The sequence below is a fragment of the Oncorhynchus masou genome, chromosome 22 (assembly GCF_036934945.1).
Source record: "Oncorhynchus masou masou isolate Uvic2021 chromosome 22, UVic_Omas_1.1, whole genome shotgun sequence".
Taxonomy (NCBI): domain Eukaryota; kingdom Metazoa; phylum Chordata; class Actinopteri; order Salmoniformes; family Salmonidae; genus Oncorhynchus; species Oncorhynchus masou.
In genome coordinates, this window is record NC_088233.1 from 49,669,074 (window position 1) to 49,692,120 (window position 23,047).

At 41.7% G+C, this 23,047-nt stretch overlaps 1 protein-coding gene across 2 annotated transcripts in view; it reads right to left on the reverse strand.

The window, feature by feature from the left end:
- Window positions 1–23,047, reverse strand: part of znf609a (zinc finger protein 609a) — a 179,914-nt gene that overhangs the window by 80,292 nt on the left and 76,575 nt on the right. For both annotated transcript variants that reach the window (XM_064930479.1, XM_064930480.1), the window contains exon 2: window positions 20,755–21,635. In XM_064930479.1, coding sequence (XP_064786551.1) covers window positions 20,755–21,504 — 750 coding nt within the window. In that variant the 5' untranslated portion in view covers window positions 21,505–21,635. The remainder of the gene's footprint in view (window positions 1–20,754; window positions 21,636–23,047) is intronic.

Sequence of the window (23,047 nt, forward strand, 5' to 3'; positions counted from 1 at the left end):
ACTTTGAACACACAACCCAACCCCTCCCTATTTTTCAACGAGTCGTTCAGTACAGCACTGTTTCCATTCAATTGAACATTATTTTACATTTGTATGTACTGAATACAGCACTGACCACCTGAACTAATTGATCCGTTGAGTGATTGCCTAAATTCAAAACAACCAGTTTTCCAGGTCGGTTAAATCAAAAACATGAAGTGCCTGCGGCACTCCAGGACCAGGGTTGCCTATCCCTGCCCTAGAGGTACTAGTCAAGCTTATTAACTGAATATTGTACGTGAATTTCCATAAATCAATGACACTAACAAAAGGGTTGAATTGTTCAGTGACATTTGCAATAAATGCAAACACGACTTTGGTGTTGAAAGGTACATAATGCATTTATTGTCATCTCCCTATCAGGCCACTGCATGCTGTGACATGGGCCTGGATGGTGACATCTTCAAGCTGCCGGACTAAAGACTGTGGCCTTCATTGATACCAGAAGCAAGGGCCTTACCTGGAAATACAGCAAGTCTCCCTCTCGATCTCACAGCCTTTCTGTCAACATGTATGTAACCACTCAAATTCATACCAACAGCTATGGACACAAGCACAGACTTTTATTCACTTGTTTTTACTTGTCACAGTCTTCAATCTTGTCTGGGATATATATTTTAGTTGCCAAACCTGTGTGATGTCTGATATACATAAACAATGTATTCACCCTGGACATGAGAATTGTATTTACTTTAGACCTTTTGAATCATCAAGTGTCGTCTTTGTGTTTAAGCTACCACAGAAGTTAGTCAAAGCTGATGTGACAAACGCGCATGTAAAAATTGTTTTGTAATCTAACAATACAATTAAATTGAGTTTATTTAGTTGTTTATTTAGTTGTTTATTTAGTTGTTTACATTGGATAAAAGTAAAGACTCAGAGCTAGAAAATTGTATATCATGCACTGCAGTTGAGGAACAATGGGAAAGTAATTCTGCTTTGAAAGTTGATAAACTTCTAACGCCACTTTAGAGAAAATGGCCTGTGAATGTGTTACACGTACTGGAGAGCTCTTCTTTGTCTACACCCATTCAGCATCGTTCACACCCTCTTAAGCATTAGCCCCACCCATCTCTAATGATTCACAGTGTAGCAAACAACCAAAGATTAAGATTAAAAGTAGTCTTTATCTAGTCCTTGGCCTATCTCCTAATTTGATTTTGGTGCAGGTCATGTTGTTCTTCCATTACCATCTCTGGTAAACACACACACTATTAAATAAAATCAAAGTTTACTTTTCACATGCACAGGATACAGAAGGTGTAAACAGGACAGTGAAATAAATGGTTACTTGCATAGTGGATTATTTTGTTTAGACGTGTAGCTAGCTAGCTAAACAATGAACCAAAATCCCAACTCTAATGCCGCGTTTAAAACAACAGGGAACTCGGAAATCTGACTTCAGTTTGTTCAAAACAACTGGGGAATGCAACAAAAACAAAAGGAGCTTGGAATGGGGAATTTTTACAAATATTTTATTTTTAAAAAGAATCGGTCATCCAACTCGGAATTCCAACTCATCAACTCGGGCATCTTTCTAAAGCTACGACTTTCCAACTTAAAGATCACTGATGTCATGATTTGACCTCGTATTCTTCAGAGTTTTCAGTTGTTTTGAATGCGGCAATACTGCAGGTAGTTAGAGTTAACCTCTTACATCTATGGGGGCGCTATTTCATTTTTGGATGAAAAACGTTCCCGTTTTAAACAAGATATTTTGTCACAAAAAGATGCTTGACTATGCATATAATTGATACCATTCGAAAGAAAACACTCTGACGTGTCCAGAAATACCAAGATATTCTCTGTGCGTGCCCTAGAACGTGAGCTTCAGGCAAAACCAAGATGAGATGGCTCTGTTTTCCATTGTCTCCTTATATGGCTGTGAATGCGAGAGGAGTGAGTCAACCCTTTCTGTCGTTTCCCCAAGGTGTCTGCAGCATTGTGACGTATTTGTGGGCAGATCATTGGAAGATTGACCATAAGAGACCACATTTACCAGGTGTCCGCCCGGTGTCCTGCGCCGAAATTGGTGCGCAAAAGTCACCTGCCAGTATTTTTCCATGCGATACAGAGAGGAAAGCAAGCTTCCATGAACTGCATATCAATGAAGAGATATGTGAAAAAACACCTTGAGGATTGATTCCAAACAACGTTTGCCATGTTTCGGTCGATATTATGTAGTTAATCCGGAAAAAGTTTTAAGTTGTAGGTGACTGAATTTTCGGTTCGTTTCGGTAGCCAGACGCAATGTAGAAAACGGAACGATTTCTCCTACACACAGACGCTTTCAGGAAAAACTGCGCATTTGGTATGTAAATGAGAGTCTCCTCATTGAAAACATCAGAAGCTCTTCAAAAGGTAAATGATTTTATTTATTTGGTTATCTGGTTTTTGTGAAAATGTTGCGTGCTAAATGCTACTCAAAATGCTATGCTAGCTTTGCATACTCTTACACAAATTAGTCAATTTCTATGGTTCAAAAGCATATTTTGAAAATCTGAGATGACAGTGTTGTTAAGAAAAGGCTAAGCTTGAGAGCAGACGCATTATTTTCATTTTATTTGCGATTTTCAGAAATCGTTAACGTTGCGTTATGCTAATGAGCCTGAGGCTTTAGTCACAAACCCGGATCCGGGATGGGGAGTTTCAAGAAGTTAACCAACTAGGTTCAATGTTAGCTAGCTAGCTAACATTAGGCTATTACTAGCAATGCAAATGGTTTCTGATATACAAATATTATTACTACACAGATCATATGTAAAGTTAGCTAGCTAGCCAGCCAGCTAACTTTCGCTAGCTAACAGTACGCTTTAACATGCAATGAAAGCAACCTTCTGACAAAATTTGAAATGTATAATACCTGAAAATGTAGCTAGACTCTTACCTGTATAACATGGATGAACACCTCTCACTCTGTCATGTATACAATGTTTGCCCTTAGTTTGAATATGTAGAAAGCACCTGTCTCCGGATTACAACAGCCTTCTGTGTTCTATTTAGGACTCTTTTACATTTGGCAACCATCTCTCTACTTCCACTGTGCATTCTACTGATTTCAAAACTCTCAACTTCTTCAATGACATTGACACCGTTTCTTCCCCCACCACTGTCATCAGAAGCCTCTACAATGTCTGGTTCAATTAACATGTCTTTACCTAAATCAGGGATTTCCTCATTGTCTGATTCATTTTCAGAATCAGAGTCAGCGTGGCACGATCGTTCTCCAGAAAGTAGTCCAGCAACACATTTTCAGTGCTTCATGATATCTTAAAAAAAACAAACCTTGGTAGAAAGGATTAATCCACACATACTAAGCAGCTTATGTTATAGACAGAAGCATGCTACATGGTAAATAACCCACACAGAACGTGACTTTTCCAGTCATGTTTGGTTTCACTGCAATCAACTGGTTGGTTTGTAACATAATCAAACGTGATGGGCCATTTCGCGGGACGTATTGACTGAAAGAAACCGATTTGAAGACAACAAGTCATGACATCATTGTGCACCAATGATTTGCCCGCTGTTTCGTTGACTGCCTGTCTTTTAACCCAATGACCACTGATCGTCTTGAAATCGAGCTGGGTAGATAGCCAATGAGCTGAGGTAAACGGCAATAGGTCAAGTTTAAGTGTTGCAAGACCAACCCATGTAGTAATCCAGCGTAAAGAGAGTCACTCGCTATTGAAGTTAAATACTGGAAGGAGAAACACATATTACGCACTGCATTGTTTGGTAAACGCGCAGATTCAGCTGTTTATATATCAAGTCAGGGAAAGCTAAGTCTAAGCCTAGATATACAGATGTACACACAATTTTAGAATAAATTGATTGGGAAAGTGAGACAGAGATTGTTGTAGGACGATTCATTTAGCGGTTGTGGAGGGATATTTTTTGAACGGGAGAGGACATTGTTTTGGACTGGTAAGTTCTTATCATGCTAATGCCCTTGTTTGAAATTAATAATATAAAATATGTGATTTTTTAAACATTTTACAAGCAATATATAAACATGTTATGCCATGAAATGTGAGATGCGTGTGTCTGCCGCCCCACCCCAACCCACATGAAATAGCCTATTTGAGGCTGTTGAGGGGAGGGCAGGCCCACAACAATGGCCAAAGTGAAATGGAGACAGTAGATCTAGCTGGTCTGTCATAATATAAAAGAGACAGTAGATCTAGCAGGTCATAATAATATATTCAACCTTATGTAACCTGTACTCCATATATATATATATCTGTTTATTATACCTGTTGAATAAGGGCTCATGTGAAACTATTCTAACTGAACATTTTCTTTCACAGTGACACTGACTCCGAATGGGAGTCTTAGCCGGTGTCCTGTGTGAATTTAAGTATGCCCTCTCTAATTCTCTCTTTCTCTCTCGGAGGACCTGAGCCCTAGGACCATGAGTCAGGACTACCTGGCATGATGACTCCTTGCTGTCCCCAGTCCACCTGGCCTTGCTGTTGTTCCAGTTTCAACTGTTCTGCCTGCGGCTATGGAACCCTAAACTGTTCATTTTTACTCGAGGTGCCGTCCTGTTGCACCCTCTACAACCACTGTGATCTCCACCCGGCACAGCCAGAAGAGGACGGGCCACCCCCATAGCCTGGTTCCTCTCTAGGTTTCTTCCTAGGTTTTTGCCTTTCTAGGGAGTTTTTCCTAGCCACCGTGCTCCTACACCTGCATTGCTTGCTGTTTGGGGTTTTAGGCTGGGGCTATATAAATAGATTTGATAGAGGACTGAGGGTCTTCCAAATATTGAAAGTGTATAAATAGTTACCCATGTTATTAAACATCCCCAAAAAAATGGAATGTTTTATAATACCATTTTGGTATTTTGTAATTTGTTTCAAAATGTATACCTTCACCAATTTGGCCACTTGGATACATTTGGGCTCCTTGTGTGGGACACCTGGGTGACTTCATGATAAATGTCATGTAGCACACTCTTTTTGGAAGTTATCATTCTGAAACTTTGCCCTCTTATATTTTTCACTGAAATTGTCCCCATCATCCTATCTGAATGTTTGTTTTATCTTGTTCATTTTAAAGATACAAAACTAAAAATGAAAAAACAATGGAAAAAAACGTATGGTTATCTAAATCAGATCTATTGTGTTATATTCTCCTACATCCTATATTCTCCTACATTCAATTCACATTTACACAAACTTCAGAGTGTTTTCTTTCAAATGGTACCAAGAATATGCAAATGGTACCAAGAATATGCATATCCTTGGTTCTGTGCCTGAGCTACAGGCTGTTAGATTTGGGTATGTCTTCAGGCGGAAATTACACAAAGTTGGTGGGGGAGCTCTAAGAGGTTTTAACATGAAAATGGTACCTGTACTTAGGATTCCTATATTAGTATGCCTATTTCACATGTCTGTGATAGATCTGATTATAAGTATGCATGCCATTTTGTGACAATGGTTATGACAAATTACATGGCAAATTACACAGAAAAGCTGACCACGACTCCATTTTGCTGATCCCTGCCTACAGACAGAAACTGAAACAAGAAGCTCCCACGCTGAGGTCTGTTCAACGCTGGTCCGACCAAGCTGATTCCACACTCCAAGTCTGCTTCCATCACGTGGACTGGGACATGTTTCGTATTGCGTCAGGCAACAACATTGACGAATACGCTGATTCGGTGTGCGAGTTCATTAGAACGTGCGTTGAAGATATCGTTCCCATAGCAACGATTAAAACATTCCCTAACCAGAAACCGTGGATTGATGGCAGCATTCGCGTGAAACTGAAAGAGCGAACCACTGCTTTTAATCAGGGCAAGGTGACTGATAATATGACCGAATACAAACAGTGCAGCTATTCCCTCCGTAAGGCTATCAAACAAGCTAAGCGTCAGTATAGAGACAAAGTAGAATCTCAATTCAACGGCTCAGACACAAGAGGTATGTGGCAGGGTCTACAGTCAATCATGGACTATAAGAAGAAATCCAGCTCAGTCACGGACCAGGATGTCTTGCTCCCAGGCAGACTAAATAACTTTTTTGCCCGCTTTGAGGACAATACAGTGCCACTGACACGGCCTGCAACGGAAACATGCGGTCTCTCCTTCACTGCAGCCGAGGTGAGTAAAACATTTAAACGTGTTAACCCTCGCAAGGCTGCAGTGAAGGAGAGACCGCATGTTTCCGTTGCAGGCCGTGTCAGTGGCACTGTATTGTCCTCAAAGCGGGCAAAAAAAGTTATTTAGTCTGCCCAGACGGCATCCCCAGCCGCGCCCTCAGAGCATGCGCAGACCAGCTGGCTGGTGTGTTCACAGACATAATCAATCAATCCCTATACCAGTCTGCTGTTCCCACATGCTTCAAGAGGGACACCATTGTTCCTGTTCCCAAGAAAGCTAAGGTAACTGAGCTAAACGACTACCGCCCCGTAGCACTCACTTCCGTCATCATGAAGTGCTTTGAGAGACTAGTCAAGGACCATATCACCTCAAACCTACCTGACACCCTAGACCCACTCCAATATGCTTACCGCCCAAATAGGTCCACAGACGACGCAATCTCAACCACACTGCACACTGCCCTAACCCATCTGGACAAGAGGAATACCTATGTGAGAATGCTGTTCGTCGACTACAGCTCGGCATTTAACACCATAGTACCCTCCAAGCTCGTCATCAAGCTCGAGACCCTGGGTCTCGACACCGCCCTGTGCAACTGGGTCCTGGACTTCCTGACGGGCCGCCCCCAGGTGGTGAGGGTAGGCAAAAACATCTCCACCCCGCTGATCCTCAACACTGGGGCCCCACAAGGGTGCGTTCTGAGCACTTTCCTCTGTACTCCCTGTTCACCCACGACTGCGCGGCAACGCACACCTCCAACTCAATCATCAAGTTTGCGGACGACACAACAGTGGTAGGCTTGATTACTAACAACGACGAGACGGCCTACAGGGAGGAAGTGAGGGCCCTCAGAGTGTGGTGACGGGACAATAACCTCACACTCAACGTCAACAAAACTAAGGAGATGATTGTGGACTTCAGGAAACAGCAGAGGGAACACCCCCCTATCCACATCGATGGAACAGTAGCTCCGCCCACAACCGTAAGGCTCTCCAGAGGGTAGTGAGGTCTGCACAACGTATCACCGGGGGCAAACTACCTGCCCTCCAGGACACCTACACCACCCGATGTTACAGGAAGGCCATAAAGATCATCAAGGACAACACCCACCCGAGCCACTGCCTGTTCACCCCGCTATCATCCAGAAGGCGAGGTCAGTACAGGTGCATCAAAGCTGGGACCGAGAGACTGAAAGACTGACTATCTCAAGGCCATCAGACTGTTAAACAGCAACCACTAACATTGAGTGGCTGCTGCCAACACGCTGACTCAACTCCAGCCACTTTAATAATGGGAATTGATGGGAAGGATGTAAAATATATCACTAGCCACTTTAAACAATGCTACATAATATAATGTTTACATACCCTACATTATTCATCTCATATGTATACGTATATACTGTACTCTATCATCCACTGCATCCTTCTGTAATACATGTATCACTAGCCACTTTAACTATGCCACTTTGTTTACATACTCATCTCATATGTATATACTGTACTCGATACCATCTACTGTATCTTGCCTATGCTGCTCTGCACCATCACTCATTCATATCTTTATGTACATATTCTTTATCCCCTTACACTGTATATAAGAAATTAGTTTTGGAATTGTTAGTTAGATTACTTGTTGGTTATTACTGCATTGTCGGAACTGGAAGCACAAACATTTCGCTACACTCGCATTAACATCTGCTAACCATGTGTATGTGACAAATAAAATTTGATTTGATTTGAATTTATAGCTACCTAAGATATTATTTATATTTTATTGCACCATCTCACTAACAGTTGCTAAGGCGACCAGTAAATTCCCCTATTGTGGCCAAACCGTACTTTGGCAAGCTTCTCATAGGTGATTTACTCCGTCATGACAACATGCTCCTCTTTACTTGGCTGTAGTTAGCTAGCTGCTAGCTTATTAATTAAGTATCCACTCTATTGCTTAATGAGTGATCTAATTAACGTGAGCTGGCCAACATGCATTGCTTCTGACATGTCACGATTCTGCTTGCTTTACATATGACAGATATTTAGCTGCCTAGATAATAATGGTTTCTGATAATTGCAATTAGTTCATTATCTAGCTAGCTAGCTATGTGTAAAACCGAGTCTGGCTGTAAAACGCAGCTAGCTAGCCAACTCGACTTTATAGCCAAGCTAGCTAGCTTGAAACTCGGTAACATTAGCTTACCATGCTTTTCTGGACAACTGGACATTTCTCTCGCCCATCCCAGTCGACTCCTTGTCCCTTGGTCTTCTTCTAGGTTCAAAACTATATGGCTGTAGTCCGATGCCTTATTGTCAAAAGCAACCCACTTGTAACACAGCCAAAACTGTTCACCCCTATCTACGTCAAGCAAGGCCAATGTTCCATTTGTTCTTTTTATGGTACACGTGAGGCACATTTATTTTTAAATATAATCTTTATTAAACTAGGCATGTCAGTTTAGAACAAATTCTTATTTACAATGACGGCCTACACAGGGCCAAACCCGGACGATGCTGGGTCAACTGTGCGCCGCCCTATGCGACTCCCAATGATGCAGCCTGGATCCGAACCAGGTACTGCAGTGATGCCTCTTGCACTGAGATGCAGTGTCTTAGACCACTGCGCCACTCAGGAGACCAGCATATAATAGATTTGATAAACAATTTGCCACAAAAAAGATACATTGTATTGAGACATAGCTATATGTGCTACACATTATTGTTTTGGGGGGGGGTCAATGTGAAATAATGTCCTAAACACGTTCTGTCATACTGAACGCAGCCCAGGCAAATGCATACGATCAACCAATGGTGTGTTAGATAGCACCCACATACTTTTGGCACCTCATTATTATTGAGATTATTGAAATATCATATCATTGATTATTGAAATATTATTGAGATTATTGAAATATCAATGCATGGAATGTAAAGTGGGATTAATTATTTAATAATCATCTACTTGTGTGCAATCATTTATCCATTTCTTTTTCTATTTGTGCATTTATTTATCCATCGACACTGCATTCGGAAAGTAAAATAATAATACCCCATAATGACAAAGCAAAAACAGGTTTTTAGAATTTTAGTAAATGTATACAAAAAACATTTTAAAAAACAAAACATTTTTACATAAGTATTCAGACCCTTTACTCAGTACTTTCTTGAAGCACCTTTGGCAGCTATTACAGTCTTCTTGGGTATGACGCTACAAGCTTAGCGCACCTGTATTTGGGGAGTTTCTCCCATTCTTCTCTGCAGATCCTCTCAAGCTCTGTCAGGTTGGATGGGGTTGTGACACTGCACATCTATTTTTGATGTTCTATAGGGTTCAAGTCTGGACTCTGGCTGGGTTACTCCAGGACATTCAGAGACTTGTCCCGAAGTCACTCCTGCATTGTCTTGGCTATGTGCTTAGGGTCGTTGTCCCATTGGAAGGTGAACCTTCACCCTGGTCTGAGGTCCTGAGCTTTCTGGAGCAGGTTTTCATCAAGGATCTCTCTGTACTTTGCTCTGCTCAGCTTTCCCTCGATCCTGACTAGTCTCCCAGTCCCTGAAAAACATCCAAGTCATGATGCTTCCACCACCATGCTTCACTGTTTCCTCCGAACATTGAACTCTTTGGCATTCAGGCCAAAGAGTTCAATCTTGGTTTTATCAGAGCACAAAGGAAGTCTGAAGTCTTGCCGGGCGGCCAGCTCTAGGAAGAGTCTTGGTGGTCCCACACTTCTTCCATTAAAGAATGCTGGAGGCCCCTGTGTTCTTGGGGACCAATCAAATCATGTCCAATGAATTGAATTTACCACAGGTGGACTCCAATCAAGTTCTAAAAACATCTCAAGGATGATCAATGAAACAGGATGCACCAGACCTCAATTTAGAGTCTCATAGCATGAATACGTATGTAAATAAGGTATGTATTTATTTATTTTTATAAATTGGCAAAATATTTTTTTTTATATAATGTTCGGTTTGTCATTATGGGGTATTGTGTGTAGATTGAGGGGGGAAAAGTGTTTTTATTTATTTTAGAATACAGCTGTAATGTAGCAACATTTGGAAAAAAGTCAAGGGGTCTGAATACTTTCTGAATGCACTGTATGTGTGCATTTATGTATTTATTAATTTAATTCTAATTATGGCAGCTTTGGTCCTCCATGTTGATATAGGCCAGTGATTTTGTTGTTCGTTATTCTAACTAGGCTTGGGCGGTGTACCGTATATACAGTATACAGGGGTATTTAGAAAAAGTCAGGGGACAACGGCGAGAGACCGGAGCCTTGTGAGTCACTCACTGTTGTGCAGCTTGCGCAAGGTGATCTAATTACAGTATGGAATTCACAACTAAATGTTTTCTAGCTAGTTATCTTATAACTATTAAGTTAACTGTTTAAAATGTGCTAAATGTATTGCAGTTGTGCATTTGGTTTGCTAATTTAGTAGCTAGTTCTTTATCTAGCTAAATGGTTAGCTTATTCCAATATCAAGCATTCACTATGTAGCATTTTTTTGTTACTTTTATTGTTTAGGTCAGACACTGTCTAAAATGTTCACAATGTGATCATTAACATTTAGTTAGCATTCTCTGTGGGATTTTACATAGTTTTGTACTTATTAGCATTGCTCACCTCCGGTTTTACACAGTACCAGTGGGGATTGAAAACAGCGCCCTTGTGTTTAGTGCCGGTATTACCGAATATCCCAGTGTGGCACAAGGTCGGTATGAACGTATCTGGATTCCACCCAAGCCTAATTCTACCATCTTTTTCAAAGTGCAAATGAGAATTCAGTAAGAAGGACCGCACATTGTTGCATCCTTGACTTGCATGTTCTTTTAATATTAATTACCATAATCTAAATGAGATTTCTGTCATTCTGAGCACCGTGGATGCCCGCACTAATCAGGTTACGAACTCAATGCATATGGGTCCGGTAGATTTCTCAAATGTCCGGTAAATTGAAATGTTGCCGGTCAAATGTACTTTCAGCAGGACAATAACCGAAAATACAAGGCCAAGTCTACGCTGTACTTGCATACCAAGAAGACAGGGAATGTTCCTGAGTGGCCGAGTTTTACTTAAATCTACTTGACAGTCTATTGTAAGACCTGAAAATGGTTGTCTAGCAATGATCAACAACAATTTTGACAGAGCTTGAAATATTATGAAAATAATAAAATGGGCAAATGTTGCACAATCCAGGTGCAACATCTTAGAGACTTTCCCAGAAAGAATCACAGCTATAATCATCCCAACTGTGCTTCTACAAAAATACTGACTCAGGGCTGTGAATATTTATGTAAATGAGATATTTGATATAATGAGATATTTCATTTTCAATAAAATTAGCAAAAAATAAATAAAAACGTTTTCACTTTGTCATTATGGGGTGTTGTGTAGATGGGTGAGAAAAAAAATATTTTATCAATTTTGAATTCAGGCTGTAATACAACACAATGTGAAATAAGTCAAGGGGTATGAATACTTTCTGGAGGCACAGTATCTGTCTGGATCAAGTATCATTCTGTGACTTTGGCTAATACGCCTTTTTTTAGTTCTGGTATCATTTTGGTATTGAGTATCGTGATTGTATTGAATATTGTGACACTAAACCTGGGATCGTTATTGAAGTAAAAAAAAATCTGGCATCGCGACAAGTCTGTCTTGGCAGCATCTTGTAGGTACTGCACAGCCAAACTCATTTTCAAATAGACAAAAAGAAACACTGCTCTAAAACAAGCAACTACTTCTCCTTGGGGCAGAGAGCTAGCTTTGGTGTTTTCCCATTTCTTTTTTCAGAAAGGCTGTTTGATTTCATCAATCTATAATCCATTTTAAGCTGAAAAGGCCAACTGAGGCAAGTATTTGTTTTTATCTGGCAGACTTAAAATACTAACATTATTTTGACCAAAATGACTGATGTGTAGAAATGACGAAATGCTGAAAGAATCGCAGCTATGGATGTGATCCATGTTTAATGCAGAGCAGCTGACTGCTGGTTCGATCTTGAGTGGACCATGGCATGGTTGGAAAGTTGATTGAAACGGTTCCATCAACGAGAGCAGCTCGCCAGAAAAGGAGAACTTGGCACAGGCCCTGCTTTTTCTTTATGTGTTTTCAATTATCCGCCACCCCGTTTCAAAGGAAGTCACAAACACTCAACTTCAAGACAGGCATCCACTTCAATGATTCCGATTTGGGGCTGAACTGTGTTACACAAAAAAGGGAGACAGCCTGCACCGATCACAATGAGGCCGTTTTACATTCTCTGAAAAGGGACTGCGATGGTGGTGGCATTATAGCTTGTGATCTGTGGGTAGGAAAGGCTGCTTATCGTTTTAAAATGACACTGAACATGACAAACGGAAACGTCTCCCATGGAGTCTGACGTGAGAAATGTGCGTCTACTTCTCCCGTTTGACTTTGACGGCTATGAATGCAAGGCTGTATAAAAGCCCGGTGTGAGTGCCGGAACTAGCCGTTAGTTGATGAAGAGGAATCGCTGTTCAACTGCAGCCAGACAGGGAGAAGGCACTGCCCTTCCAGTAGACGCGTGGGGTGGCCATTTGAGAGCTCAACGAGATTGGAACATAAGAGGCGAGCTTTGTCTGCCCAGTTTGCTGCCTAGTTTTCTGCAGTAATCAGAATGTTACTCAGGCATCTCGGAACAGATGGCTGGAAAACGAATGGTGGGTCTGTTCTCTACACACAACCCCCGTCTTTGGGATTACACACCTTGACAGAGGAGCGGAGGAGAGGGAGTATGGACTGAAAGAGAAACACGAGTCAGAGGCTGTTCTAATGTGAGGGCTAACCCTACTAGATCACAAGGGAGATTTCAGATTAAAAAGGGTTCATTTCCTCTGAGGGCGTGTGCGTGAATGAGAGAGATAGTGTGTCCCTGCTACGCTGAGTTCAAGTGTGCTAGTGCTGGTGGGTGTGTGCCTAGGCTTATACTATTTTAGTCTGTCTCCCTGCTCCTCCGCGAGCAAAAATACAATTTCAGTTGGTGTTAGTTATTAGTTAAGCTAGTTATTGTTCGGCTCTGTTCTCAAAGCTATGGCTGTGGCTCTGTCTGATGGTGCAGACCAGAGGTCTGTGCGGGACTGATTTATTCATGCCGCATCCCGCAGCCTCTCATAATGCACCCGCTCACACTTGCTGGCTTTCTGTCAGACTCTCACCCGCTACTGCAAGAACTGGTCCTGAACACCAGTCCCACAATGTTATTTTAGGCATACAGTACAAGTCAAAAGTTGACACACCTACTAATTTTTCTTTATTTTTTTACTATTTTCTACATTGTAGAATAATAATGAAGACATCCCAACTATGAAATAACGCATATGGAATAATGTAGCAATCAAGTGTTATACAAATCAAAATATATTTAACAATTCTTCAAAGTAGCCACCCTTTGCCTTGATGACAGCTTTGCAAACTCAACCAGCTTCATGAGGTAGTCACCGGGAATGCATTTCAATTAACATGTGTGCCTTGTTAAAAGTACATTTGTGGCATTTCTTTTCTTAATGTCAGAGTCAATCAGTTGTGACAAGTTAGGGGTGGTATACAAAAGATGGCCCTATTTGGTAAAAGACCAAGTCCATATTATGGCAAGAACAGCTCAAATAAGCAAAGAGAATCAACAGTCCATCATTACTTTAAGACATGAAGGTCAGTCAATGCGGAAAATGTCAAGAAATTTGAAAGTTTGAAAGTTGAAACTGGCTCTCATGAGGACCGCCACAGGAAAGGGAGACCCAGAGTTACCTCTGCTGCAGAGGATATGTTCATTAGACTTACCAGCCTCAGACATTACAGTCCAAATAAATGCTTCACAGAGTTCAAGTAACAGGCACATCTCAACATCAACTGTTCAGAGGAGACTGCATGAATCAGGCCTTCATGATCGGATTGCTGCAAAGAAACCACTACTAAAGGACATCATTAAGAATAACAGACTGGCTTGGGCCAAGAAACACAAGCAGTGGACATTAAATCAGTGGATTTAATGTCTGTCCTTTGGTCTGATCAGTCCAAATTTGAGATCTTTGGTTTCAACCGCCATGTCTTTGTGAGACGCAGAGTAGATGAACGGATGATCTCTGCATGTGTGGTTCCCACCGTGAAGCATGGAAGTGGTGATGTGATGGTGCTTTGCTAGTGACACTGTCTGTGAAATATTTAGAATTCAAGGCACACTTAGCCAGCATGGCTGCCACAACATAAAAAGCGGAGAAAGCGGACACGTTTTGCATATAGGATATATCCTACTTTTTAGGAGGACGATTAGCAGACAGAGACAAATAAATGGGTCATCAATATTTATTGACAATCAAAAATGCGCAAAGCTCCCTCACCATGGTAGCCTATTCACGCCTTTACCTTTTCAATGACGATTTTTGATTGCACCTCGACTAATGCTGGTTGACCTCACTCCACTTTCCATTATCAATATTTATTGACAGGCACTGTAGTATAGTTTACAGTTGAATCATATTTACTTTCATTTCCTTGGAAAGATAACGGACACGTGATTCTCCAACCACGTACGGGCAGCCTACTCTATTTAATTGAGACCGCACATATACTAGGCACACTTGTTCTCACACGCCCAACGAAGAAGAGAGCTAGGCAACCTGACGTAAAGCAGCGAATTCTGAGTGTGTGTCAATAACGCAACAAAGGTATGCTTTTAATACAATCGGTAGGCTAACGCCATACAAAGCAAAAAGACGGCCGTTCACAAATAATCTGTGGAACAACAAACATTTTAAATCACAAAATTGTCTGCCTGACCTTCCACTCCCAAACGCATCATGAAAAATGTCAACCCCATCGCAATGATGACATTTTTCATGATGCAGGCCTCTAGTGCAGGCATGCATTCCACTGGAGCTCTGCTATATGTTGTTACTGTGGAGAAGGAAACAAGGGTTGTGGTACAGCACAACCTTTCCCCGTCTGGGTAGCATAGAAAATACACACACGTACACAATGGCTGAAAACTAGAGTTTAACTTCTTATGGCTGGGGGCAGTATTGAGTAGCTTGGATGAATAAGGTGCCCAGAGTAAAATATCTGCTACTCAGTCTCAGTCACTAATATATGCATATTATTATTATATTTGGATAGAACACTCTGAAGTTTCTAAAACTGTTTGAATGATGTCTGTGAGTATAACAGAACAAAAAAACCTGAGAAAAAATCCAACCAGGAAGTGGGAAATCTGATGTTGGTCGTTTTTCCAACTCATTCCTTATTGAAGAAGGTGGGATATAAGTCATGTTGCACTTTCTAAGGCTTCCACTAGATGTCAACAGTCTTCAGAACCTTGTTTGATGCTTCTATTGTAAAGGAGGGGCTCATAAGAGCTCTTTGAGTCAGTGGTCTGGCAGAGTGCCACAAGTATGTGACACTCATTCACGTGAGAGTTAGCTCGCGTTCCATTGCATTTCTGAAGACAAAGGAATTCTCCGGTTGGAACATTATTGAAGATTTGGGTTAAAAACAACCTAAACATTGATTCTATACATCGCTTGATAAGTTTCTGCGGACTGTAACGGAACTTTTTGACATTTCGTCTGCTCCTAGTGAACGCGCTTCGTGAGTTTGGATTTGTTTACAAAACGTGCTAACAAAAGTAGCTATTTGAACATAAATGATGGACATTATCGAACAAATCAAACATTTATTGTGGAACTGGGATTCCTGGGAGTGCATTCTGATGAAGATCATCAAAGGTAAGTGAATATTTATAATGTTATTTCTGACTTCTGTTGACTGCACAATATGGCAGATATATTTTTGGCTTGTTTGGTCTCTGAGCGCCGTACTCAGATTATTGCATGGTTTGCTTTTTCCGTAAAGCTTTTTTGAAATCTGACACAGCGGTTGCATTAAGGAGAAGTGTATCTAAAGTTCCATGCATAACACTTGTATTTTCATCAACGTTTATAATGAGTATTTCTGTAAATTGATGTGGCTCTCTGCAAAATCACCGGATGTTTTTGAACTACTGAACATAACGCGTATACTGAGATTTTTTAAAATATAAATATGAACTTTATAGAACAAAACATACATGTATTGTGTAACATGAAGTCCTATGAGTGTCATCTGATGAAGATCATCAAAGGTTAGTGACCTCTTGGAACTCCCCATCCCGGATCCGGGATCGTGACTAAAGCCTCAGGCTCATTAGCATAACGCAACGTTAACGATTTCTGAAAATCGCAAATAAAATGAAAATAATGCGTCTGCTCTCAAGCTTAGCCTTTTCTTAACAACACTGTCATCTCAGATTTTCAAAATATGCTTTTGAACCATAGAAATTGACTAATTTGTGTAAGAGTATGCAAAGCTAGCATAGCATTTTGAGTAGCATTTAGCACGCAACATTTTCACAAAAACCAGATAACCAAATAAATAAAATAATTTACCTTTGAAGAGCTTCTGATGTTTTCAATGAGGAGACTCTCAGTTACATACCAAATGCGCAGTTTTTCCTGAAAGCGTCTGTGTGTAGGAGAAATCGTTCCGTTTTCTACATTGCATCTGGCTACCGAAACGAACCGAAAATTCAGTCACCTACAACGTAAAACTTTTTCCGAATTAACTACATAATATCGACCGAAACATGGCAAACGTTGTTTGTAATCAATCCTCAAGGTGTTTTTTCACATATCTCTTCATTGATATATCGTTCGTGGAAGCTTGCTTTCCTCTCTGAATCGCATGGAAAAATACTGGCAGCTGACTTTTGCGCACCAATTTCGGCGCAGGACACCGGGCGGACACCTGGTAAATGTGGTCTCTTATGGTCAATCTTCCAATGATCTGCCTACAAATACGTACAATGCTGCAGACACCTTGGGGAAACGACAGAAAGGGTTGACTCACTCCTCTTGCATTCACAGCCATATAAGGAGACAATGGAAAACAGAGCCTCAAAAATCCTGCTCATTTCCTGGATGCCGTCTCATCTTGGTTTTGCCTGAAGCTCACGTTCTAGGGCACGCACAGAAAATATCTTGGTAGTTCTGGACACGTCAGAGTGTTTTCTTTCGAAAGCTACCAATTATATGCATAGTCGAGCATCTTTTTGTGACAAAATATTGCGCTTAAAACGGGCACGTTTTTTTATCCAATAATGAAATAGCGCCCCCATAGATGTAAGAGGTTAAACCCAGAACCCGTATTCCGACAAGGTCGCCGGGATGCAGAGAAAACAGAAAGATTGCAAAACCAGTCCCCCCAGCCACCTGATAGGATGGATTCAGAGAAACCGACACGGAAATGGGAGAGAGTCCAAGTTGTGTCTCTCCCTGCGCCACCCCTCCTCCCCGTTTGCACAGCCCTGACTAACCTGAGTTGTAATACAATAGCACCAGTCATAAGTCACCATGGGCAGTGAGAGAGTGAAAGAGAAAAAAATAAATATGAAACTATCGAGAAGAGAAGGGCTGCTCCCAGGTGCACAGGAGACCTCCCGTCACGCTATAAGGCCCTGGATTTGACTGTGAGAGCGCTGGAGCCTGACATTTCACAGGCGCTGCTTACACCCAGACACATTCCCTACAGAATACTCCACACTCGAGAGAAAGAAGTGGGAAAAGAGAGAGAAAGAGATCCAAAAATACCTATTCATTAAAACCACTGCTCCAGGAGTTAATTCAAGGAGTGAAAATATAGACAGTCTAATAAAGACTGGATGAGAAACCTGAGCCCTGACTGACTATCAATCAAACTTTGCAGCGGAATAAGAAAGTAAAATTGTTTGAAATTTGTCTAAATAAATCATGTCTGGATTCACTGCTGAGAGAGGAATGCTAGAAAGCTTTAAACCCCTTGTGCATACAGCACTTTCGCTACAGTAGAGTCCATTGATCTCTACGCAGGTTACGGTAACTGGCAGTGAGGAAGGTGTCTGGTGCTGATTCAAAATGAAGGCTCATTCTTTGTGAGCTTGGCATTTAGCTGGGAAATTACAGAAACCACTTGCATTTGCTAATTAATGAGGAGGTAGCCTATTGGCAACAGAAGCTCACTTGACTTCCAGAAATCAAATTTCAACTCCTGAACTTTAAGGAAAGGCCAACTACCATGGGCCACAGTCAATTTTAAATGCCATGTTTAGAGCATGGTGCAAGCAAATGCAGAACTTTTTGTGGTAGAATGAACCCCATTTTACGGCAGGGCGCTTAGTAGGAAAAAGGACGAAGAATCGTTTCTAAAACTGCATATCTAAGGCTCTGGTCTGTCCAAGAAGTGAGGGTAGACAGTTCTCTGCTATCCACTTAACATATTAATTATTATTTTGGGGTATAGGGAAGGGTCAGTTGGGGAGGGACAGTTGCCTTTTTTCAAGCATTTAAGGAGGGTTCAGGTAAAAAACAAAATGGAGGGCCATCCATTTTCATTTCAGACAGGTCCGATTTTCTCCATCTCACCCTTATTATAAATAATGTTCACTCTCTTATATGAGTACGATTATGCCTTTGGCTGCAGTACAATACAATAATTGATTTGAAAACCAAGGTAAGACATGCTTCATCGAATGACATAAAACGTCTGAGTTTTAAACAATTAAATGTATGGCTAAATAGTTTCAAAATGTTGACCACCGCCACTCAGATTCAAGGTCGGTGATGTGCGGTGCGCAATATTTCTGTAATTAAAAGTCTCATTAAAGTCTGTCTACATTTTCTGGCGCATCCCTCATGTTAGCATCAGTTTGGACCGTCTGTAATATGCAGAACTTTTTGTGGTAGAATGATCCCCATTTTACAGCAGGGCACTTGGTAGGAAAAAGTGTAATTAAGTAAGTGATGAGGTTTTTATCACAGCCTATATTGTCTAAAGAAACGAGAGACTGTAGACAACCAGGAGACATTAAAATAATCGTCAAATGCGGATTACGAGGGATTTCAAAAAGAGTTTCTCATTCACCTCAAGTAATTCCATCTCTGACACAGTGGAAACATGCAATCACCATCACTGAGGTTAATGCCTGTACAGGGCACTGCAAATTCCCTGTGTTGTCCAAACAGGAAAGGCATGTGAAGGTCATGACTGTAGAATGGGTGCCGTTAGCCAGTGTCAGCTGCTGACAACTACATAATGTCAGAAATGGCCTATTGATGAGATCTTAAGGGCCACACAGGATGATACCATGTTTTTTGCTAAGGAATAGTGTAATTTTAATGCGACCAAGCCTTTAATGTGTCTAAACAAAGGATGACTTATTGACCCTAGACAGACGACAGAGATATCTTGTCCTTTAGTCGCAGGATTTCCTGGCCTGCCAGCATGATCCTCACAGAGGGGGTAAACAGCTTCCTCTCCTTCTCCCCCACCCAAGACAGACACAGCGAGAATGAGTTGAACTGAATGCCCCCTACCATTGAATGATAGAGGTTGAAAATGGAGCAAGATGACACATGAAACCTCCCGCCACAGAGTTCAGCACTCCCCAAGCTCCGGAGATAAGCAGAAAACCCTCTCAATGGAATACGGATGGATGTCCTATTCTATACAGCAGAAGCAGCTATCACACAGCTCATAGCGAAAGAAACTTTGATACCTTTTCCTGACGATCTTACCAAGTTCCATCCGATGAAGACTTTGAAAAGCATACTATCAAGATGACATGGAGAAGAGTAGCCAGTAATTATGTCTACTGGGTCACTCTACCCTGAAAGTGCCCCCCAGCTAACTAACTGCAGGCTGGAAAATGTGGAAAGTGCCCCCCCCCACACCAAAAAAAAATCTGCTGCCAGAACAAGACGTCCAACACTGCCCCTGGAGCTTCACTTTTGTCTCAGCGTATGGCGGTGACATATGGCTGACAATTGTAACTGATCTCTTGGTGCAAGGCCTCTTCTAGAGATGGCTTGTCAATACTCTCCAGCGTCTCTGTCAGAAACCTTATCAGAGAGCAGCAGTACTCAGGTTTGTCACATTTTTGGCATCCGACACGCTGAAGCCTTCCACCACCACCCTCTCCTCCCCCCACTATGTCGACAAACAACTTGTGTAAAAACAAGACTGCCCATTTGAGTGCCTGAGAACATCTTCTAGAAGGTTCGAAAACAGGTGCCTGTGTTACTGCTCAGGCCTTTTACTAATGGCAGTGAAGGGTCTGAGCAGTAACCCATTGTTGAAATGACTGGCATACATAAAAGGACAGGCATCTGCGATATGTAGTGGTACAGACTGACGCTTATGTTGGGTCTTGCATAACATACTTCACTTGTTTCTGGGCTATGGGGTGAGTACAGCAGTGTGAAAGTCCCCTGAGGAGCCATTAGTGTTAAGATGGAGCCTCATGCACTACTTAACACACCCATCAAATTCAGTGATTACATGAGAGGTTTCGAGACAGTACAAAGCTCTTATCCCCCACACAGAGAACCAGATTACGTTTGTAGCTCACTCAATTTGAAAGCAAAGTGCTACATTAAAATGTAATAAATCACTTGTCAAGGCGAGCTAGATATGCTAATATTCCAGCAGCAAACAAACAGACAGCATCTGCTATAGTTCAAAGCAGTTGACTTAACAGCAGCCAAGCACAAAATCGAAGACAAGACAGCTTGTTACTTACCTTTTCACTTTTCACTTTCTTCAGGTTTCTGCATTCACTGTTGTCCATCTCTTCTGGATCACTTTTAATTGCTAACGGTGGTACTGCAATCCCTGTGGAATCCAGGGCGATATTCCCAAGTGGTTCGGCCACAGCCAAGTCTGTATTTTGCGTACCCTCAAATGGGACACTACGAGGGCCCCCCAAAGGCAGATTTGGGGCACCTATCTCCTTCTCAGTATTAGCCACTCCTGTAGCCACAACTTCACTTTTCTCCTTCTTACTTTTCCCAGAGCCCACCTCCTTGTCTTTCTTTCCACTAGGAACATTACGGGAGGCTTTGCTGCTCTTCTCAGCACCCTTTCCAGAGTTGGTGTTTGTTGTGGGACCTGTGCCAATGCCGGATCCCATAACCTCGCCCTGGGTTCGCACCTGGGCGTCTTTCTTGGCCCCATCTGTAACCGAGGCCTTGCCACTTTCCTTTGAGTTCTTACTTCGCTTGGATTTGGGTTTACTCTCTTTGCCTTGAGCAGCGAGTACGGGGCTAACAAATTTGATGTTGTCGGGTAGAGCTGCTACAGCGCTGGGAGGGGCAGCCATGCCCCCACCGTCTTTAGTGCCAGACATCTCAAGTTTGTCCTTTTCTAGGTCTGCGTCAAGGTCAATGATCAGATTGCCAACACCTATATCCCATTCATCACCGCTGTCATAAGTGTCCACCGCATTAGAGTCCACACCTTTCCCGCCTGCAGTGCCACTGCTTAGGGACATCTTAGTGCCAGCGGCCCAGGCGCACCACAGTTAAGTCTGACCTTCTCAGACTACTGGAGGCAGTGGGAGAAGGGTTACAGCAGCTTTAGGGTCTTCTCGGTATCCCCTTCCCAGTAACCCACATTGTTGCCCTGTAAAGAGAAGAGAAAATGTGTGAAAATTTTGCAGTTAGAAGCTCTTAACATACCAAGATAAACTATAATGAGATCATTAGAGATTTGAATCTTGCCACACAGGAAAGTATAGCAGGAAAGAAATCAGGGTTTGACATTAACTTTTGAGAGGCCACTTGTCCCCCCCCTAAAAAAGGTCTGTGACACCATTATTACAACATTGTACGATGCCACTTCACAACATAAAATGCATTACTTTCTTTTTTACCATAGAGAATCAGAAGAACATGTAGGCTACACTGTCTGTGGCTTCTTTGCATATTCAAGCCATTCTCAAAATACAACACTCCTTTTTAGGCTCTCTTGGTAGGATGGTTGCTCCCCCCCCCCCTTGATAGCCTATAAAGTTTTGCAACACGACTAAATACTTTTTATGTCTTTATAAAACAATTCCTTACAGGGCTCGAAATTAAGGGCGTCCCGTCATCCCTGGGACGATAAAAAATATTTATGCGTTCAAACAGTTCTAGGACCACAGACCAAAACTCATACAACCACTGCACATTCAAAAATGTTTTTAAAAAGCAAAGAGGCCGATGCAACAGATCTGACCATTTATCTTAAAAATGTTGACAACGTTTTATTTCTTCATATTATAAGCTCAACAATGCGCATATGGCTGTAGGCTACACACGAATGTTCCAAATTGCAATCAACTTGCATGGGTTAGGGATGGATTGAAATGTACACAATGGATACCTGCAGTAAATGGGGGTCATGTTTTTTAAATTCCAGTCCAGGGGAAGGTTTAATATTGTTTCAATCGAGTCCAAGGGAGGGTCATGTAATTTGTAATTGATGAAATGTCAATGTTTTCCAGTGTTTTAGATTTAGTTGCTCATTAGGCTACATAGATGTGTGCCCGCTGCCGACCCTCATCGCTGATTCTCCGCTGGATGCGCAATACCAAGTGCACCTATAGGCTATTTAGTGGGGTCTCAATCAAATAATCCATAACCTATAAACTAGAGTTTCTCAAACTCAGTCCTCGGACCACAAGAGGTGCACGTTTTGTTTATCATCCTAGCAGTACACAGCTGATTCAAATAATGAACTCCTCAACAAGCGTGGATTATTTGAATCAGTTGTGTAGTGTTAGGGCAAAATACAAAACGTGCCCCCCTTGAGATTCCGAGGACCGAGTTTGGAGAAACGCTGCTATAGGCTTCGAAGTTCATGCTTGGATAAGCACAGAGCATAGTTATATTTTCTAAGATAGCTTTATTTACACCATCCCAGCAGCAAAGCTTCATTACATACCGCAATGGATATTTCAACCCTGAGCCCTGGCCTGCTCTTGCTGATCAAATACTTTTATTGTGTGCTGCCTAACCAATGGCCGTGGTCCAATCGATCGGAAATGGTGCTGA